The sequence below is a fragment of the Haematobia irritans genome, chromosome 5 (assembly GCF_050003625.1).
Source record: "Haematobia irritans isolate KBUSLIRL chromosome 5, ASM5000362v1, whole genome shotgun sequence".
Lineage (NCBI taxonomy): Eukaryota > Metazoa > Arthropoda > Insecta > Diptera > Muscidae > Haematobia > Haematobia irritans.
The window spans coordinates 35,794,343-35,816,501 of record NC_134401.1 but is presented as its reverse complement, the minus strand read 5'-3'; the positions used below and the strand labels follow the sequence as shown (position 1 = coordinate 35,816,501).

The 22,159-nt window shown below is 31.2% G+C and overlaps 2 protein-coding genes across 4 annotated transcripts in view; one reads left to right on the top strand and one right to left on the bottom strand.

Annotated features, from left to right (window-relative positions):
• GstS1 (Glutathione S transferase S1) overlaps positions 1–1,077 on the bottom strand; it is an 18,308-nt gene extending 17,231 nt beyond the window's left edge. For 2 of the 3 annotated variants that reach the window (XM_075312963.1, XM_075312965.1), the window contains exon 1: positions 923–1,077. The gene's annotated coding sequence lies outside the window, so the exon portion shown is untranslated. Of the gene's footprint in view, positions 1–184; positions 376–922 lie in introns of those variants that run through there. The other variant, XM_075312964.1, reaches the window with a different exon arrangement.
• Positions 1–22,159, top strand: part of LOC142239626 (uncharacterized) — a 23,766-nt gene extending 1,607 nt beyond the window's left edge. Inside the window, exons 2-5 of the mRNA XM_075311419.1 lie at positions 19,516–19,696; positions 19,771–21,146; positions 21,393–21,857; positions 22,055–22,159. Coding sequence (XP_075167534.1) covers positions 19,516–19,696; positions 19,771–21,146; positions 21,393–21,857; positions 22,055–22,159 — 2,127 coding nt within the window. The remainder of the gene's footprint in view (positions 1–19,515; positions 19,697–19,770; positions 21,147–21,392; positions 21,858–22,054) is intronic.

The following is a 22,159-nucleotide window of genomic DNA, read 5'->3' as shown; positions in this document are numbered from 1 at the left end:
TAAAAAGTTTTAAAATTTTTCTTTTTTTAATTTTTTTTTTTCAAAAAGAGAGACGCATGCATATACACTTTATTGTCAACAAGAAAAACAGGTCAAGGATTTTCTTTCTAAATCTATGCAATTTTTTTTTTGTTAAATACCACAATAGGCAAGATATCCGTACGGACAATTCAACTTTATTTACCTTTGTTCAGTACTTCCTTATAGCTTGTTTTACACAAACACAATTTCGTTTGTTTATCGTTATTGATTTGAATAAAATTTCAAAAATTATTTAACGAAGAAACCAACAACTCCGTTGTAATACACTAACAAGCGAGTTCATTATCAGAAGAGCAACGTCTAAAGATACTACGCCGATGATCGATCCATCGATCACTGATCCTCAAATATTCAGCATTACGAAATTGAAAATTGTAACAAGATAATACCAACCAACGACAACACCACTACTATCAACGACAATCGGTAAGATTGCCAGAATATTTTATGCGAATACAAATCGTTTTCGATTCGAAATTCAAATCTATTTTTATAATCATTGTTCTTTTTCTTTGCGTTTGTTTTTTTTTTTTCTTTTGTCAAATTTCCCAGCTGACAATTGAGTTTGCATTTGAAGGTGTTTTTATAACTTTTTTTAGGTTACAACAAAAAAAATTAAACTTTCGCTACCATATAAGTTTCTTTTATTGGGAAAATATCGGCACTGTCATTACCTTCAATAAACGATTTAAAAAAAAATCCATTTTGTTTTTTGATTACATCACACTTTTTAAAATTTGGAATTCAATATCACTTTTTTTAAAAATATATTTCATAACAAAATTTTCTTTTTCATATATATATCCCATGTCTGTACATTTTCTTCACTATTTCAAATTTTTCTTTTTATGATTTTTGAGTTCTTTTTCGATGACCTTACCTTTTTTTAAATTAATTTAATATTCAAAATTTATGATTCTATGCACTACCGTTTTTCTTCGTTCGTTAATTCGTATTAGCGCCTCTGAAGCCACACAGCTGAAGACTACATTATCGTTATGGTCAAGTTAAGGTTTATATATGAGCCGAAGCTACCGCTATTCGAATTCGAGTATGAGTGTGGTGTGTTTACGAAAACATCTTCATTATGGCGTAGAGGTTTGTGTTGAGTGAGAGTGAGGCCATATTATGAAGAGCATAAGAAAGGGTTTACTCACAGCGATGGGAGGTTAAATATTTTATGAATAAATAGAAATAAATAAATAAATAAATAATTGTGGAAAATATGAATTGTTAGAGTTACAGTAAACAAAAATTAAATCAATAAACCTATTTTAAGGTTATAAATAAAAAGTAAACTCAGCTCAGAATTTTCCCGGGCCGAAGCAAATTTACCCTGCCCCCATCGATATGGACTGTTTAGGAACTATGATCAGCATAAAATTTATGAAATATCCTCTTATTGATAAACTCCTTATATCGTAAAGTTTTAAAACAACTTAAAATGGGGTGCGTCTACCTGAACATACAAAGTGTGAATATATAATAATTGACAAAAGAAACAAGTATATACGGCCGTAAGTTCGGCCAGGCCAAATTTTTTTGATGTAAAGAAATCGTCCTTAAATTAACTGAAATATTGAATCTTTAGATTTAAGATAATAACGTTTCAAATATAGGCTCATATAATTTTATTTAAGGGTTTAGCATTTTTGGTTTAAAGTTTTCTTGGAATTAAGAAAACACTTTTTACTTTGAAGTATCCTTTATAATTTGCATTTTTAAACTGGCATTTGTTTGTATGTGGATAGCTTTATTAATATACCGCGAAAAGAGGATGAAAATTCTATAAATGAAATCTCTTTACTTTAAACAAGCCACATCTTTGGCTCGGAATCAATAGCAAGCTCCTTAAGGGAAGGTCTAACTCGTTGGATCTAAGTAAAATTTTTTTTTTGAGTGTAAAGGGGCTGTATATAATTATGGACCAATATGCAACCAATTTTTATATAATTTTTAAGGTATATATACACAGAAAAAAATTTCACGAAATATTTTCCAATTAAAATTTTAATTGAGTTTTATAAAATATTCAATTAAAAATTTAATTGATTCAACAAATTTTTAATTGAAACAAAAATTAATAGTATCAATTAATTTTTTAATTGGATCAATTAATTTTTTAATAATTATACTATCATTTCTGTGATTGAAAACATTTGAATTTCAAAATTAATTGGATCAATTAATTTGGTGATTGAATATTAAATAAGTATATACGGCCGTATGTTCGGCCAGGCCGAAGCTTATGTACCCTCCACCATGGATTGCGTAGAATCTTCTACTGAAGACTGTCATCCACAATCGAATTACTTGGGTTGTGGTAATACTTATCGATCTGAGGTACCTTGCGATTGCTAGAATTGTAATATGGGGGTTGCTTTATATGGAGGCTATATACAATTATGTACCGATATGGACCAATATGTGTATGGTTAAAATGGTCACGATTTGGTGCCAATGATTTTCTTCTTCACTTTTAGCTAATTGTTCCTTCTATGAGAGAATTTAATTTCGTGAGCTGCAGATAACAAGTACAACAGGGCATTCATTTTTCTTGGTTTTAACAATGCTTTGTGGAAATCTCAAAATGTGGAGTAAAATTTAGTTTAATTTTCGTGCGAGATAGTTCATTCTTCCTATAAAACAGTTCACTTTTTTTCGGTGTATAGACCGCTATGGATCTAGTTAGGCATGGTTGTTAACGGCCATATACTAGCACAATGTACAAAATTTCAACTGTACCGGATGGAATTTGCTCCTCCAAGAGGCTCCGGAGGTCAAATCTGGGGACCGGTTTATATGGGGGCTATATATAATTATGAACCGATATGGACCAATTTTTGCATGGTTGTTAAAGACCATATACTAACACGACGTACCAAGATTCAACCGGATCGGATGAATTTGGCTACACCAAGGGGCTCCGGAGTTCAAAACTGCGGATCGGGTTATATGGGGCTATATATAATTATGAGCCTATATGGACCAATTTTTGCATGCTTGCATGGTCCACCCATCCTATGGTGGAGGGTGACAAAAAAATAACGTTTTGACAAATTTTTCGATAGAAATAAAATTTTGACAAAATTTTCTATAGAAATACAATTTTGACAAAATTTTCTATAGAAATAAATTGTAGACAAAAATTTTTATAGAAACAAAATTTTGACAAAATTTTCTATAGAAATAAAATTCGACAAAATTTTCTATAGATACAAAAGTTTGACAAAATTTTCTATAGAAATGAAATTTTGATAAAATTCTCTATAGAATTACAATTTTGAAAAAATTTTCTATAGAAATAAAATTTTGACCAAATATTCTATAGAAATAAAGTTTTCTATAGAAATACAATTTTGACAAGATTTTTTATAGACACAAAAGTTTGACAAAATCTTCTATAAAAATAAAATTTTGACAAAATTTGTTATAGATACAAAAGTTTGACAAATTTTTCTATAGAAATAAAATTTGACAAAATCTTCTATAGAAATAAAATATGGACAAAATTTTCTATAAAAATAAAATTTTGACAAAATTTTCTATAGAAATAAAATTTGGACAAAATTTTCTATAAAAATAAAATTTTACAAAATTTTCTACTGACATAAAATTTTGACAAAATTTTCTATAAAAATAAAATTTTACAAATTTTTCTACTGACATAAAATTTTGACAAAATTTTCTACTGATATAAAATTTTAAAAAAATTTTCTATAGAAATAAAAATTTGACAAAATTTTCTTTAGAAATAAAAGTTTGATAAAATCTTCTATAGAAATAAAATTTTGACAAAATTTTCTATAGAAATAAAATTTGACAAAATTTTCTGTAGATACAAAAGTTTGACAAAATTTTCTATAGGAATAAAATTTTGATAAAATTCTCTATAGAAATAAAATTTTGACAAAATTTTCTATAAAAATAAAATTTGGACAACATTTTCTATAAAAAAAATGTGTTGACTAAATTTTCTATAGAAATTAAATTTGGACAACATTTTCAATAAAAAAAATTTACTAAATTTTCTATAGAAATAAAATGTTTTTGTTGTTTTGATCTCAGCTTTAAAACAATTGTGTAGTCAACACTACAAGTGTAGCTTAACCAACAGAGGAAACGAATGTTTGTCAAATTTATTTGGGCAAAGCCCTATAGACTGCAAGATGGTTGGATGGACGCACGTTTCGGAATTACCACATTCCTCATCACCATCCTCTACTTGCAGCAAAACTATCAACCAATTATCAGAATAAATTCAGGCAGTTCACTAAACCCAAAGTGAACCACACTTGAACCCTCCGAAAAAAGGTTTATGATAGCCGGCTTATGCCGAAATACAATTTTGATAAAATTTTCTACAGAAATACAATTTTGACAAAATTTTCTACAGAAATACAATTTTGACAAAATTTTCTATAGAAATAAAATGTTGACAAAATTTTCTATAGAAATAAAATTTTGACGAAGTTTTCTATAGAAATAAAATTGGGATAAAATTTTCCATAAAAATAAAATTTTGACTAAATATTCTATAGCAATAAAATTTTGACAAAATTTTCTATAGAAATAAAATTTTGACAAAATTTTCTATAGAAATAAAATTTTGACGAAATTTTTATAGAAATAAAATGTTGACAAAATTTTCTATAGAAAAAAATTGACAATATTTTCTATAGAAATAAAATTTTGACAAAATTTTCTATAGAAATAAAATTTTGACAAAATTTTTTAATAGATGCAAAAGTTTGACAAAATTTTCTATAGAAATAAAATTTTGATGAAATTTTTTATAGAAATAAAATTTTGAAAAAATTTTGTATAGAAATACAATTTTGATAAAATATTTTAATAGATGCAAAAGTTTGACAAAATTGTCTATAGAAATAAAATTTTGATGAAATTTTTTATAGAAATAAAATTTTGAAAAAATTTTGTATAGAAATAAAATTTTGATAAAATTCTCTATAGAAATAAAATTTTGACAAAATTTTCTATAGAAATAAAATGTTGACAAAATTTTCTATAGAAATGAAATTTTGACAAAATTTTTTATAGATACAAAACTTTGAAATATTTTTCTATAGAAAAAAATTTTACAAAATTTTCTATAGAAATAAAATTCGACAAAATTTTCTATAGAAATGAAATTTTGATAAAATTCTCCATAGAAATACAATTCTGACAAAATTTGCTATAGAAATAAAAGGTTGACTAAATTTTCTATAGAAATAAAATTTTGACAAAATTTTTTATAGACACAAAAGTTTGACAAAATCTTCTATAAAAATGAAATTTTTTTATAGATACAAAAGTTTGAAAAATTTTTCTATAGAAATTAAATTTGACAAAATTTTCTATAGAAATAAAAAGTTGACAAAATTTTCTATAGAAATAAAAAGTTGACAAAATTTTCTATAGAAATAAAAATTTGAAAAAGTCTTCTATAGAAATAACATTTGGACAACATTTTCTATAAAAATAAAATTTTGACAAAATTTTCTATACAAATAAAATTTCGACAAAATTTTCTATAGAAATAAAATTTTGACAAATTTTCTATATAAATAAAATTTTGAAAAAATTTTCTATAGAAATAAAATTTGACAAAATTTTCTGTAGATACAAAAGTTTGACAAAATTTTCTATAGTAATAAAATTTTGATAAAGTTCTCTATAGAAATACAATTTTGACAAAATTTTCTATAGAAATAAAATGTTGATAAAATTTTCTATAGAAATACAATTTTGACAAAATTTGGAAAATATTTTCAATAAAAATAAAATTTTGACTAAATTTTCTATAGAAATAAAATTTTACTTATTGTTTTGATCTCAGCTTTAAAACCATTGTGTTGACTAAACTACAAGAGTAGCTTATCCAACAGAGGAAAAGAATGTTTGTCAAATTTATTTGGACAAAGCCCTATAGACTGCAAGATGGTTGGATGGACGCACGTTTCGGAAATACTACATTACTCATCAGCATTCTCTACTTGCAGCAAAACTATCAACCAATTATCAGAATAAATTCCGACAGTTCACTAAACCCAAAGTGAACCACATTTGAACCCTCCGAAAAATGGTAGCCGGCTTACGCCGAAATAAATTCATACAAACATCTCTCTTTTCATTTGCCTCATCAAATCATCGATTTGAGTGCAGTTGGCTGGGTTTATTTTGAGCGTGCTACTTGTAGTTTAGTCAACACAATGGTTTTAAAGCTGAGATAAAAACAACAAATATGATTGAAGTACAAACCAACAATAAAAAACAAAACACGAAAAAAAATTTTGACCCAATTTTTTATAGATACATAAGTTTGACAAAATTTTCTATAGAAATAAAATTTGACAAAGTTTTCTATACAAGTAAAATTTGGACAAAATTTTCTATAGAAATAAAATTTTGACAAAATTTTCTATAGAAATAAAATTTGACAAAATTGTCTATAGGAATAAAATTTGACAAAATTTTCTATAGAAATACAATTTTGGCGATTCCCTCCTTTTTAATAATGACCTACTAACTCTGTAGGTGTAAAATCAAATATAGCATATAATATCAGGCGTTTATGTTCAGATTGAGATAAAACTCATATCACCTTTTTCAATACTTTTCAACAATTCACAGTGCCCAGCTCTGTATTGAGATAGGCGTTATAAATCCCACACAAGCAGTGATTACTCACTCTCTTTAAAATTTTACGATCCGAAGAGATAGTGAGTTTGCTCGTATTTGTCTGTTTTAATAGCAGCTAAACGCCCAAAATTGCACATTTTAATTATGGCAAGAATTAAATTGAAATTAAACAAACAATTATAGTTATAATAAAATTCCTTGCATAATTTCGGCAATCTCGAAGATTTATGTGTATTCTATAAAACTAATTATCTAAACAATTTAATAAATTTTAAATGGTATTTAAAAGACAATTATAAAAATACTTTCTTAAATACTGAAACTAAACAAAAAAATCCACCTACACATAATAGCAATCAAGGAACTCTCTCCTCTTTAACTTAAAAAAAAAATTCACCACAACATCCATCCATAGTGGTGTAAAACGTTTATTAATCGGCAATGATCGGAAGGAAATCGTTTTCGGATTTTCGAAATTAATTTCGGGAGTTCTTTCTCTCGCATCTAGTGATTACGAATTATTAGCGTAAGGTATCGGCATTTTTTTGTTGTGTTGTTATGTAGCACAAGTCCAACTAAATTTAACTTTGGTGTTTTACTTTTTTTTCTTCTTATTGATTTAAAATTGTCTTCTTCTATATGCGTTTTTTGCCTGATTTTAAGATCAAATCTGTTTAGCTGTTCATATGTATTTACCGAAAATTGATGAAACCGCAAATATTACCTGACGTCTTTGGCGGCGGCGATGATCTATTTAATTTAATAATATTGATTTTAAAACATTTGGTATTCGGCCACTTTATGCTTAATGAGTGTGGTAATTGATACTTAAGTAAATATTTGAAATTGCCTTAAGAGCCCATCTACTTCTGACAATTTTACGCTATAAACAATTCAAATAGTTTTAAGAGATGTGCCATTAAATATTGACTTAGGTCTTGCGTTGGCCGGGTAAAAAAAGAAAATGCGGCAGCAGATGTCTTTATGAAATCACAATCAGGATAAATGCGAAAGGAATTTCTCTGATGTCAGTGAATCCTAATTTGAGGATTAGTTTGATAAATTGTTGCTATCGTGTTGGATTCTACTGTTGAGGGTAAATGACTGTTTTGTTTTTGAGAACATGTTTTTCTCCACATTTTTTATAAACGAAAACTTACGTTCAAAAATCGTGAACGGATGGTAACAAAATGAAACGAAAACGTTCACAAAAAATCAAAACGGAATGTTCCAGATTTAATCCACGGCCGTTCACGATTTCATGACCGACATTTGTTTTTCTGTGGCCATGAAAAGTCGTAAAATATTCGTTAGACGTTCTTATGGCAACTCCGTCGGTGGTGCAATACGCTAAGGCGACTGTTAATGCCTATGGTGCAGGCAATTTTGTTTTTATACCCACCACCATAGGATGGGGGGTATATTAACTTTGTCATTCCGTTTGTAACACATCGAAATATTGCTCTAAGACCCCATAAAGTATATATATTCTGGGTCGTGGTGAAATTCTGAGTCGATCTGAGCATGTCCGTCCGTCCGTCCGTCCGTCCGTCCGTCTGTTGAAATCACGCTAACTTCCGAACGAAACAATCTATCGACTTGAAACTTGGCACAAGTAGTTGTTATTGATGTAGGTCGGATGGTATTGCAAATGGGCCATATCGGTCCACTTTTACGTATAGCCCCCATATAAACGGACCCCAAAATTTGGCTTGCGAGGCCTCTAAGAGAAGCAAATTTCATCCGATCCGGCTGAAATTTGGTACATGGTGTTAGTATATGGTCTCTAACAACCATGCAAAAATTGGTCCACATCGGTCCATAATTATATATAGCCCCCATATAAACCGATCCCCCGATTTGGTTTGCGAGGCCTCTAAGAGAAGTAAATTTCATCCGATCCGGCTGAAATTTGGTACATGGTGTTAGTATATGGTCTCTAACAACCATGCAAAAATTGGTCCACATCGGTCCTTAATTATATATAGCCCCCATATAAACCGATCCCCCGATTTGGCTTGCGAGGCCCCTAAGAGAAGCAAATTTCATCCGATCCGGCTGAAATTTGGAACATGGTGTTAGTATAAGGTCTCTAACAACCATGCAAAAATTGGTCCACATCGGTCCATAATTATATATAGCCCCCATATAAACCGATCCCCCGATTTGGCTTGCGAGGCCCCTAAGAGAAGCAAATTTCATCCGATCCTGCTGAAATTTGGTAAATGGTGTCAGTATATGGTCTCTAACAACCATGCAAAAATTGGTCCACATCGGTCCATAATTATATATAGCCCCCATATAAACCGATCCCCCGATTTGGCTTGTGAGGCCTCTAAGAGAAGCAAGTTTCATCCGATCCGGCTGAAATTTGGTACATGGTGTTAGTATATGGTCTCGAACAACAATGCAAAAATTGGTCCACATCGGTCCATAATTATATATAGCCCCCATATAAACCGATCCCCCGATTTGGCTTGCGAGGCCTCTAAGAAAAGCAAATTTCATCCGATATGGCTGAAATTTGGTACGTCATGTTAGTATATGGTCTCTAACAACCATGCAAAAATTGATCCACATCGGCTCATAATTATATATAGCCCCCATATAAACCGATCACCAGATTTGACTTCCGGAACCTCTTGGAAGACCAAAATTCATCTGATTCAGTTGAAATTTGGTACGTGGTGTTAATATATGGCTTTAAACTCCCATGCAAAAATTGGTCGATATCGGTCCATAATTATATATAGGCCCCATATAAACCGATCCCCAGATTTGACCTCCAGAGCCCCTTGGAAGAGCAAAATACTTCTCATTCGGTTGAAATTTGGTACGTGATGTTAGTATATGGTATCCAACAACCATGCAGGAATAAGAAGTTTTAAGATACCACAACCCAAGTAATTCGATTGTGGATGACAGTCTTTCGTAGAAGTTTCTACGCAATCCATGGTGGTGGGTACATAAGATTCGGCCTGGCCGAACTTGCGGCCGTATATACTTGTTTTTCATAAATTCGTAACCATTACGTTTTCAGCTCATGAACGCTGGTTGTTGTTTTGGCAACGCATGATGTCATTTTATCAGATTGTTGACACATGTGGTGTCAAACTTTCATAAACGGATCGTTTTGAAATGAGCACGCCATTCATGATTTTTTCTATGGGCGTTGTGGTAACAATTTCCGATAGTAAAGTATAGTTTTATTTTCCCATCGCTTGAAATTTACTCCTTCAAGAGTCTCCGAAGTCTCCCTGAAAAAAATATTTAATTTATGCGCATTTTACAAAATTTTAAAATTTCTTTAAAATAATGAAATTTTAATTAAAATAAAGTTTATAATATTTGCTTCAAAAAAAATATTAAATTTAGGACACAAATTTTGGGAACTAAGGCAAATTTTCTTAAAAGTAAAGAGACAAATTTCTGATGTAAAGAAATCGTCCTTAAATTAACTGAAATATTGAATCTTTAGATTTAAGATAATAACGTTTCAAATATAGGCTCATATATTTTTATTTAAGGATTTAGCATTTTTGGTTTAAAGTTTTCTTGGAATTAAGAAAACACTTTTTACTTTGAAGTATCCTTTATAATTTGCATTTTTAAACTGGCATTTGTTTGTATGTGGATAGCTTTATTAATATACCGCGAAAAGAGGATGAAAATTCTATAAATGAAATCTCTATCCTAATTTTAATTTTATTGATCCTAGATTTAAAGCCACTAGGTCCCTAAAAAATGTCTTTACTTTAAACAAGCCACATCTTTGGCTCGGAATCAATAGCAAGCTCCTTAAGGGAAGGTCTAACTCGTTGGATCTAAGTAAACTTTTTTTGTTGAGTGTAAAGGGTATATAATTATGGACTATATAATTATGGACCGATATGCAACCAATTTTTATATAATTTTTAAGGTATATATACACAGACAAAAATTTCACGAAAATTTCTCCAATTAAAATTTTAATTTAGTTTTAAAAATATTCAATTAAAAATTTAATTGATTCAACAAATTTTTTAATTGAATCAAAAATCAATTACAAAAATTAATAGTATCAATTACTTTTTTAATTGGATCAATTAATTTTTTAATAATGATACTATCATTTCTGTGATTGAAAACATTTCAATTTCAAAATCAATTGGATCAATTAGTTTCGTGATTGAATCATAAAATTTTTGTGTGTAATAACATCATGCACCAACTTTCAACCGGATCGGATGAAATTTCGATTTTTTAGAGGCTCCGGAAATCAAATCCGGGGATCGGTTTATATGGGGCTATATATAATTTTGGACCCATATTAACCAATTTTTTTATGGTTTTTAGAGGGCATATAGCAATATCGCGTATCGAATTTCAATAGGATCTGTTGAAATTTGCTTTTTAAAGCGGCTCCGGAAATAAAATCTGAGGGACGTTATATATGGGGCCATATATAATTATGGACCGATATGAATCAATTTTTGCATAACTGTTAGAGGGAATATATCAGCGTACCGCGTACCAAAGTTCAACCGGATCGCATATGGGCCAATTTTTTTTGGTTGTTAAAGGACAAATACTAAAGGGTGGTTAAATTGTAAGGGTCGATGTTGAATGTGAACCACACCTAAACGCCAAGTTTTTTCCGAATTCTATTTGACATTTCTCTATTTCAGACTTACTCAATTTGAACCATGGAGAGATACACAATCCTACAACGTGTTAAATGGTTCCAAGAAATGGCAACAGTGGATGATCAATTTTCGAAGAAAATCATCTTCAGTGATGAGGCACATTTTCACCTCAGTGGATTCGTCAATAAACAGAATTGCCGCATTTGGGCGAATGAGAATCCAAGAGTGATTGTCGAAAAACCAATGCACCCACAAAGAGTGACTGGTTGGTGCGGTTTATGGGCTGGCGGCATCATCGGGCCGTATATTTTCCAAAATGAGGCTTGTTTTGTTAGCGTGATTTCAAAAAGCGGATGGAGGAAGGACGGACGCACATTGCTATATCGACTTAGATTCTTCACACGAACCAGAATGAGAGTACTAACTTAGTCCTTCCATTTATAATTCGTCGAAATATTGACACAAGTATTGTCGTGAGGCTATTTTTTCTTTCGGAAAGTTTTTTCCTTGTCCAAAAAGTCCATAAACCTTTGAATGACAAAATGTTCTAAAGAAATAAAATTCTGACAAAATTTTCTATATAAAATAAAATTTTCTGTAGAAATAAAATTTTGAAAAAATTTTCTATAGAAATAAAATTTTGACAAAATTTTCTAAAGAAATAAAATTTTAACAAAATTTTCTATAGAAATTAAATTTTGACAAAATTTTCTATAGAAACTAAATTTTGACAAAATTTTCTATAGAAATAAAATTTTGACAAAATTTTCTATAGAAATAAAATTTTGACAAAATTTTCTATAGAAATAAAATTTTCACAACGTTTTCTACTAAAATAAAATTTTCTATAGAAATAACATTTTGAAAAAATTTTCTATAGAAATAAAATTTTGACAACATTTTCTAAAGAAATAAAATTTTAACAAAATTTTCTATAGAAATAAAATTTTGACAAAATTTTCTATAGTAATAAAATTTTGACAAAATTTTCTACTGAAATAAAATTTTAACAAATTTTTCTATAGAAATAAAATTTTGACAAATATTTCTATAGAAATAAAATTTTAACAAAATTTTCTACTGAAATAAAATTTTAACAAAATTTTCTATAGAAACTAAATTTTGACAAAATTTTCTATAGAAACTAAATTTTGACAAAATTTTCTATAGAAATAAAATTTAGACAATTTTTTCTGTAGAAATAAAGTTTTAACAAAATGTTCTACTGAAATAAAATTTGGACAAAATTTTCTACTGAAATAAAATTTTAACAAAATTTTCTATAGAAATAAAATTTTGACAAAATTTTCTATAGAAATAAAATTTTGACAAATTTTTCTATAGAAATAAAATTTTCACAAAATTTTCTAAAGAAATAAAATTTTGACAAAATTTTCTATAGGAATAAAATTTTGACAAAATTTTCTACTGAAATAAAATTTTAACAAAATTTTCTATAGAAACAAAATTTTGACAAAATTTTCTATAAAAATAAAATTTTGTCAAATTTTTACTTCAATTCTCCGCTTCTTTGGATCGAATTCAATACCAAAATCATTAGCGTAAAGACAAAATCTTTGGAACCGAGCATGATTTTTTTTCAGTGTACCATATAAACCAAATTGTAATTACTGTAGCCTCAAAGAACAGCAAATTTCTTCGGTTTGGTCCACCACTTTTATGTTATTTATTTTCAAATGTGTATTTAGTCGATTTGACACCTTTGATAACCACAAATCGCTCAAGTTTTAAATTTCATATGATTCTATAAATTTGTTATTTTTAATTGGAAAAGTTGGAAATTTGAGGTGCTCTTTTATTTTGTTTTTGAGGTTGCTAATGCTTGGGATAATAAATATTAAATTTCCCCACTGTCACCTTTTATCAATAGTTAATTGAGATATCTTAAAAATGTTTAAGTATTTTAGATTTGCATTTAGGCCAAAGGAAAGCTTTATTTCCTCTGGGCATTTATTAACTCAAATTAAGACCACTGCAGCCATTGCATCTCTTGATCGGGTAGAAGGGCCTCTATGATGGGTTAACCTGGTCAACAGCCTCAGCAATTGGACTAGCTTGTTGTTATTCAATCTGTTAACCACAATTTGATTACAGCGCTTTATATTTCACCTGTGGCAGCCTGTTCCAATGAATTCCAATAAATGAAATCATAGAAAAGTGGACAATTAAATAAACTGCATTAAAAAAATGCAAATGAGAAATTTAATAGTTGGAATGTGGTAAAGATGCGAATACCTAATTGTAAAAGCCAAGATAAACCATGAAATTTTGTGGCGCCATATGCCGCCATTGATGTTTGCATATGGGCAGAGTTTGAATCACGAAATTTAATGATAATTATAAAATATTTAATAGAATAAATTTTTAAAATTCAATTCAATTAATATTTAATTAGGAAATTTTTTGGTGATATTTTATTTTGTATGGAAATAAATAAGGCTAATAAGGATCTAAATTGAAAAAGTTTTTTTTTAATTCGACATATAACATTGATATAAATGCATTTAATTTTTACGTTTTTTTATGGGACAAAGGGTGCCATTGTTTTTTTAATGAATGTTCCACCTTTTATTGCGAGTGATACTTTTTGGGTCATAGGTTATTATAACCACATTAGGTTAAGGATAAAGTGGCAGTCCGATTAACCCTCTAATACCCAATCCCGTCTTTAGGCGGGCTTCATTAAATCAGCAAGCTTTTAGTAAAACACCCCTTAAGACAACAAAATTGGATAAAATAAAAAGAAAATTTTGTTAAAAGTATTCAAGAGGCTTTACGGCATATACTGAATTTTACCGTATAATTGTTATACCCTCCACCGTAGGATGGGGGTATATTAACTTTGTCATTCCGTTTGTAACACATTGAAATATTGCTCTAAGTATATATAAAGTATATATATTCTGGGTCCATGGTGAAATTCTGAGTCGATCTAAGCATGTCCGTCCGTCTGTTGAAATCACGCTAACTTCCGAACGAAACAAGCTATCGACTTGAAACTTGGCACAAGTAGTTGTTACTGATGTATGTCGGATTGTATTGCAAATGGGCCATATCGGACCACTTTTACGTATAGCCCCCATATAAACCGACGCTCAGATTTGGCTTGCGGAGCCTCTTGGAGGAGCAACCTTCATCCGATCCGGTTGAAATTTGGTACATGATGTTAGTATATGGTCTCTAACAAACATGCAGGAATTGGTCCATATCGGTCCATAATTATATGTAGCCCCCATATAAACCGATCCCCAGATTTGGCTTGCGTAGCCTCTAAGAGAAGCAAATGTCATTCGATCCAGCTGAAATTTGGTACATGGTGTAAGTATATGGTGTCTAACAACTACGCAAAAATTGGTCCACATCGGTCCATAACTATATATAGCCCCCATATAAACCGATCCCCAGATTTGGCTTGCGGAGCCTCTAAGAGAAGCAAATGTCATCCGATCCGGCTGGAATTTGATTGGGTTAGTATATGGTCTCTAACAACCATGCAAAAATTGGTCCACATCGGTCCATAATTATATATAGCCCCCATATAAACCGATCCCCAGATTTGGCTTGCGGAGCCTCAAAGAGAAGCAAATTTCATCCCATCCGGTTGAAATTTGGTACATAGTGTTAGTATATGGTCTCTAACAACCATGCAAAAGTTGGTCCACATCGGTCCATAATTATATATAGCCCCCATATAAACCGATCCCCAGATTTGGCTTGCGGAGCCTCTAAGAGAAGCAAATGTCATCCGATCCGGCTGGAATTTGATTGGGTTAGTATATGGTCTCTAATAACCATGCAAAAGTTGGTCCACATCGGTCCATAATTATATATAGCCCCCATATAAACCGATCCCCAGATTTGGCTTGCGGAGCCTCTTGGAGGAGCAAAATTCATCCGATTCGGTTCAAATTTGGAACGTGGTGTTAGTATATGGCCTCTAACAACCATACCGAAATTGTTCCATATCGGTCTATAGTTATATATAGCCGATCTCCAATCACACAAAAATTGGTCCATATCGGTTCATAATCATGGTTGCCACTCGAGCCAAAAATAATCTACCAAAATTTTATTTCTATAGAAAATTTTGTTAAAATTTTATTTCTATAGAAAATTTTGTTAAAATTTTATTTCTATAGAAAATTTTGTCAAAATTTTATTTCTTTAGAAAATTTGATAAAAATTTTATTTTTAATTAAAATTTTGTCAAAATTTTATTTCTATAGAAAATTTTGTCATAATTTTATTTCTATAGAAAATCTTGTAAAAATTTTATTTCTATAGAAAATTTTGTTAAAATTTTATTTCTGTAGAAAATTTTGTCAAAATTTTATTTCTATAGTAAATTTTGTCAAAATTTTATTTCTATATAAAATTTTGTCAAATTTTTATTTCTATAGAAAATTTTCTCAAATTTTTATTACTAAAGAAAATTTTTTTGAAACTTGGCACAGGTAGTTGTTATTGATGTATGTCGGATTGTATTGCAAATGGGCCATATCGGACCACTTTTACGTATAGCCCCCATATAAACCGACGCTCAGATTTGGCTTGCGGAGCCTCTTGGAGGAGCAACCTTCGTCCGATCCGGTTGAAATTTGGTACATGATGTTAGTATGTGGTCTCTAACTACCATGGAAAAATTGGTCCACATCAGTCCATAATTATATATAGCCCCCATATAAACCGATCCCCCGATTTGGCTTGTGTAGCCTCTAAGAGAAGCAAATGTCATTCGATCCAGCTGAAATTTGGTACATGGTGTAAGTATATGGTCTCTAACAACTACGCAAAAATTGGTCCACATCGGTCCATAATTATATATAGCCCCCATATAAACCGATCCCCAGATTTGGCTTGCGGAGCCTCTAAGAGAAGCAAATGTCATCCGATCCGGCTGGAATTTGATTGGGTTAGTATATGGCCTCTAACAACCATGCAAAAATTGGTCCACATCGGTCCATAATTATATATAGCCCCCATATAAACCGATCCCCAGATTTGGCTTGCGGAGCCTCAAAGAGAAGCAAATTTCATCCCATCCGGTTGAAATTTGGTACATAGTGTTAGTATATGGTCTCTAACAACCATGCAAAAGTTGGTCCACATCGGTCCATAATTATATATAGCCCCCATATAAACCGATCCCCAGATTTGGCTTGTGGAGCCTCAAAGAGAAGCAAATTTCATCCCATCCGGTTGAAATTTGGTACATGATGTTGGTATATAGTCTCTAACAACCATGCAAAAATTAGTCCACATCGGTCCATAATTATATATAGCCCCCATATAAACCGATCCCCAGATTTGGCTTGTGGAGCCTCTTGGAGGAGCAAAATTCATCCGATTCGGTTCAAATTTGGAACGTGGTGTTAGTATATGGCCTCTAACAACCATACCGAAATTGTTCCATATCGGTCTATAGTTATATATAGCCGATCTCCAATCACACAAAAATTGGTCCATATCGGTTCATAATCATGGTTGCCACTCGAGCCAAAAATAATCTACCAAAATTTTATTTCTATAGAAAATTTTGTTAAAATTTTATTTCTATAGAAAATTTTGTTAAAATTTTATTTCTATAGAAAATTTTGTCAAAATTTTATTTCTTTAGAAAATTTGATAAAAATTTTATTTTTAATTAAAATTTTGTCAAAATTTTATTTCTATAGAAAATTTTGTCATAATTTTATTTCTATAGAAAATCTTGTAAAAATTTTATTTCTATAGAAAATTTTGTTAAAATTTTATTTCTGTAGAAAATTTTGTCAAAATTTTATTTCTATAGAAAATTTTCTCAAAATATTATTACTAAACAAAATTTTGTCAAATTTTATTTTGAAAATAGAAAATTTTGTCAACATTTCATTACTATACAAAATTTTGTCAAGATTTTATTTCTATAGAAAATGTTGTCAACATTTTATTACTATAAAAAATTTTGTCAAAATTTTATTACTATACAACATTTTGTCAGAATTTTATTGCTATAGAAAATTTTGTCAAAATATTATTTCTATAGAAAATTTTGTCCAACTGAATTATATACCTATTTAATCGGCCTTTTTTGTTTAATATATACCCCGTATTGACTAACTTACAATTGAGAAGACGGTGTTAAGAAGTTTTAAGATACCTTGCCATCGACAAGTGTTACCGCAACCCAAGTAATTCGATTGTGGATGACAGTCTTTAGGACAAGTTTCTATGCAATCCATGGTGGAGGGTACATAAGATTCGACCTGACCGTATACTTGTTTCTTGTTTAGTTTTCTTCTTTTTGTGTCGTTAACATTGAATATTTAATCCGCTGGCAAAAAATTGGGGCATTAGAGGGTTAAGTTTCAGGCTCACTTAGACATTGTGATATATCCACCTTAAGACCATAATTTTTGAGACATTCTTGGGATTAGAAAAAATGCATTGGGCTGTGGAAAATTACAATTCAAAAATAAAAAGCTAAAGCCAAATTTAATTTACTTTGCAATAAAAATAAGCTAAATTTGGCATCAGTTCAACGATATTATATTTTTATTTTTTATGTTACTAAAGTTAGTCATTCAATTGTAAATAAAAATAAATGATAATCAAATTTTCATGTTGACGTCTTCTTTGCATATCCGTGATATCTCGGACGATGTAATGTCAAGGAAAGTCATAAGTCATCCATTTAAATGTATGCATTTGTAATAAATTCATAGAGTGAATTAAGTGATTAATACATATGTATGTATGTTTGAAGTAATTTTGCACTAAATCTATAGAATTATTTCAAAAAATTAAATTAATTGAATTAGACTATAATTGCAATCATATTGATAAGCTTTTGGTTTAATTAATATTTATTAATTTATTTCTTTTTCTATATATAAAATTCAAAGTACACACAAAAAAATTTCACGAAAATGTTTCCAATTAAAATTTTAATTGAGTTTTAAAAAATATGCAATTAAAAATTTAATTGATTCAACAAATTTTTTAATTGAAACAAAAATCAATCACAAAAATAATAGTATCAATTAATTTTTTAATTGGATCAATTAACTTTTTAATTGACCTTCAATTAATTTTTTAATTGATACTATCATTTCTGTGATTGAAGATATTTCAATTAAAAATTAATTGAATCAATTAATTTCGTGATTGAATCAGAAAAAAAATTTTTGTGTGTATGTATGTTTATTTGTTTGTATGTTCCGGGTAACCTCGGAAACGGCTGATCTGGTTTACTTTAAATTTTCGGAGAACGTCTAGGGTGATCATGTGTGGTGAAGATAGGATAACTCATTTTTTTCTATCTGGTTGGGGCGCAAACCTACCCTTGCCCGATCTTTTAAATTGGACCAAAATTCTCCGATTTGGGTGAAACTTTCAAGGAAGGTTTGTGATGATGTCTAGACAAAGATCCGCTACTTTATTTTTCGATATTTGGTCAGGCCACTCACTCGCTGACTCCCCGATTTTCCCCTTGTCCGACTTTTGTTAAAGTACAGTGAAAAAAAAACTAAAATTCTCTGATTTACACTAGATTTGCAGCGAACATGCGATGAGGTTATGAAATTAATATGGGTTATCTGACCTCCTGTAAGTATATACAGTCATACAATTAAACATTTCCAATTGTTATTAAATTAATATGGGGTACCTGTTTTTTTAATATTTGGTCGGGAAGAAGGGCCTCCTCTTAGCCTGTTTTTGGAAAATTGAGATTATGATTTGCTTGAAATTTTCAGGGAAGGTTGAGGGTGACATCTACCCAAAAATACGCTACATAATTGAAGAAAAGTTCCCAGATTTTCAGGTAAGGTTAAGGGTGCTGTCCACTTCTGTATTTGTCCATATTTGATCGGGGAAAGTGACGCCCCTTTAAAAAAAATAGAGCAAAATATAACATTCTCCGATTTACTAGAAATTTGTAGGGAACGTGGGAGAAGGTAATTACATTAATACAGGGTACATGATTTTTCGATATCTGTTTGGGGAAGGGGAATAGTGAAAATCTAAACATCGTCGTTTAGTCTTAAGATAATTCTGTATGTAAATAAATTGACACTTATATGGGTATTTATCATTAAAAATGAGTTCGGATAGTAACCTTGGACCGATCATTAATGTCAATTCTGTTACTCACCTTCGCTTGAGTTCAAACCACTTAAATATTATTCATATTAATGCTCAGAGCATTGCGCCTGGAAACAATTCGAGTAAAATTGATGAAATTCGGTTGATATTCTCAAGTGGAGTTTTTGATATTATAGGGGTATCAGAGTCTTGGCTGAAGATAGATATCTTGGATGCCGCAGTCAGAATAGATGGTTATCGTATCTTTAGGATGGATAGAACTGCAGGTCGAGGAGGGGGTGTTTGTTGTTTTGTGAAAACTTCTTTAAAGGCTAAGGTTATATATAAATTGGAAAACTATTGTGTTTCCGAGGGAATTTTTTTGGAGATTGGGACTGCTCGGGACCCTCACTTTTGGTAGGTGTTTTATACCTACCTTACGGCAATTTGGCAAGTTGTGAGGCTGCGATTGGAGACTTGACGTCTCGCTATGAACAGTCTGTTTTCGTAGGTAACTTTAACATTAATCTTTATGAGCATAGCATTGGGATTCGAGACTTATGTTCTCGATATGGCTTATCATTGGTACACAATTCCATTCCGACTCATTTCACTTATCATTCTAATAGATGTACTCTCATAGACTATTTCATTGTTAGTGATGCGCGGCTGGTTCGGACAAAGGGACAATTCCTTTTCCCATGCTTAAATTCGAACCATGCTGCAATATATATTGCATATGATATACCGAAGCATTTTGAATCAGATAGAATTGTTATACGTGATTACTCTCAACTTAATTTAGACGAATGTTTAGCTGATATTGCAGTGTCAGGGTTGGAAAGAATACGTCTCACCAATAACCCGGATCTTCAACTGCAGTACTTCAATGACATTGTATTGACCAATTTTGATAGGCATGTGCCATCTAGGGTTATTAGTGGCGTCAGGAACACGGGTTGGATGGAAGATAAGCATGTGAAGATAGCGGCTGAGTTTAGGGACCTCGCTTATAGGTCGTACATGGAAGATAGGAGCCAGGCTAATTGGAATGTGTATTGCAGATATAGGAATCGGCTGAAGAGGACTATAAGAAAATGCAGAGCAAAGTTTTATAGACGGCTGTTCTTGGCATCGTCTCCCAGAAATATGTGGAGAGAGTTGCGACATCTGGGCTATTTGGATGATTCCTTAGGGGCAGTTGAAGTGGATGTTGATTTGTGTAATGAATTTTTTACTATGCCTCCTTTGGAACACTCTCCATCTATTGCATTCGAGGATTATTTGGATTCTTCCTTTTCTGGGTTCTCCTTGAGGACTGTAGATGTCGATGATATCTGGTCTGCTATCTGCAGCATAAAATCTAATGCCGTCGGAAGTGATGGTGTTGCGTTGAAATTTATTAGGATGCTATTTCCGGGTATATCGCATCATAGCGCACATATATTCAACACGATTATTACCACTTCGACATTTCCGAGTCAGTGGACTTGTGCTAGGATTGTGCCTGTTCCCAAGATTCGATATCCGCAGGGGCCTTCTGACTTTCGGCCTATTAGCATACTCCCCGCACTCTCTAAAGTGTTGGAAGTAATTATAAATAACCAGCTCTCAGATTTCTTGTCGGAGAATAGATTGATTTCGGAATTTCAATCCGGGTTCAGGAAAGGGCACAGTACCACTACACTGATGGTTGATTTAGTTGATGATATACGGAGGAACTTAGACTGCAGAAATTTTACGGTATTGGTAAGTCTCGATTTTAGCCAGGCGTTTGACTCTATCAGTCATGAACTTCTCCTCAACAAAATGTACCAGTTTTACGGATTTTCTATTCCTCTTTGTCGCCTATGCAAATCCTTTCTTTCAGGTAGAAGTCAGTACGTTGAGTGTAATGGTTCCACCTCCCGCTTACGGAATGTATATCGCGGTGTTCCACAAGGCTCCATTTTAGGTCCTTTATTTTTCTCAATATATATCAATGATATATTTCAGGTTTTATCCTTTGGAAGGGCTCGGCTATATGCTGATGATTTGCAAATAGTTGGTAGTGGAGTGGAGTGCATCCAGTTCCAGGATCGGATGAATGATGAACTGGTGGCGGTGTCTACATGGTGTAGGGATAATTTTATTGAGGTTAATGCTGCTAAATCCAAGTGCATTACTTTTAATGGTTCGAATTTTTCTAGTTTGAATTTCTTTATTAACAATAGTGTTATTGACAAAGTTGATTGCATTAAGGTTTTGGGATTTTACGTTGATAATCGTCTTAATTTCGACAGGCATATAAATAAGGTGATTTCGAATATTACATTTCAACTACGCAGAATTTATAGGGCAGGATCAAGTCTCCCTTTTACTATACGAAGGCGCATAGGACTTGGTCTTCTAATGCCACATATTATGTATGGCCTGGAAGTATTTTCAGGAACCAGTTCGGGTAGCCTACATCGCCTCAAGGTTTGTTTTAATCGAATTATTCGATATATATACAATTTGAGGATGCATGACCATGTAACGAGCAGCTCTGTGGAACTTTTAGGGTGCACCTTAGAGAATTTTATTAAATTAAGGCTAATGATGTTGTTTTACAAGACAATGAAATATTGTAATCCATCCTATTTGATTGCACTTTTTGAATTTGGAGACTCGAATAGAACTCGCTGCTTGGTGGTTCCACGGTATCAGACATTAGTGATGCAGAGATCATTTCAGGTGAGAGTGGTAAGGTTGTGGAACACAATTGTTCCCTACGACAATAG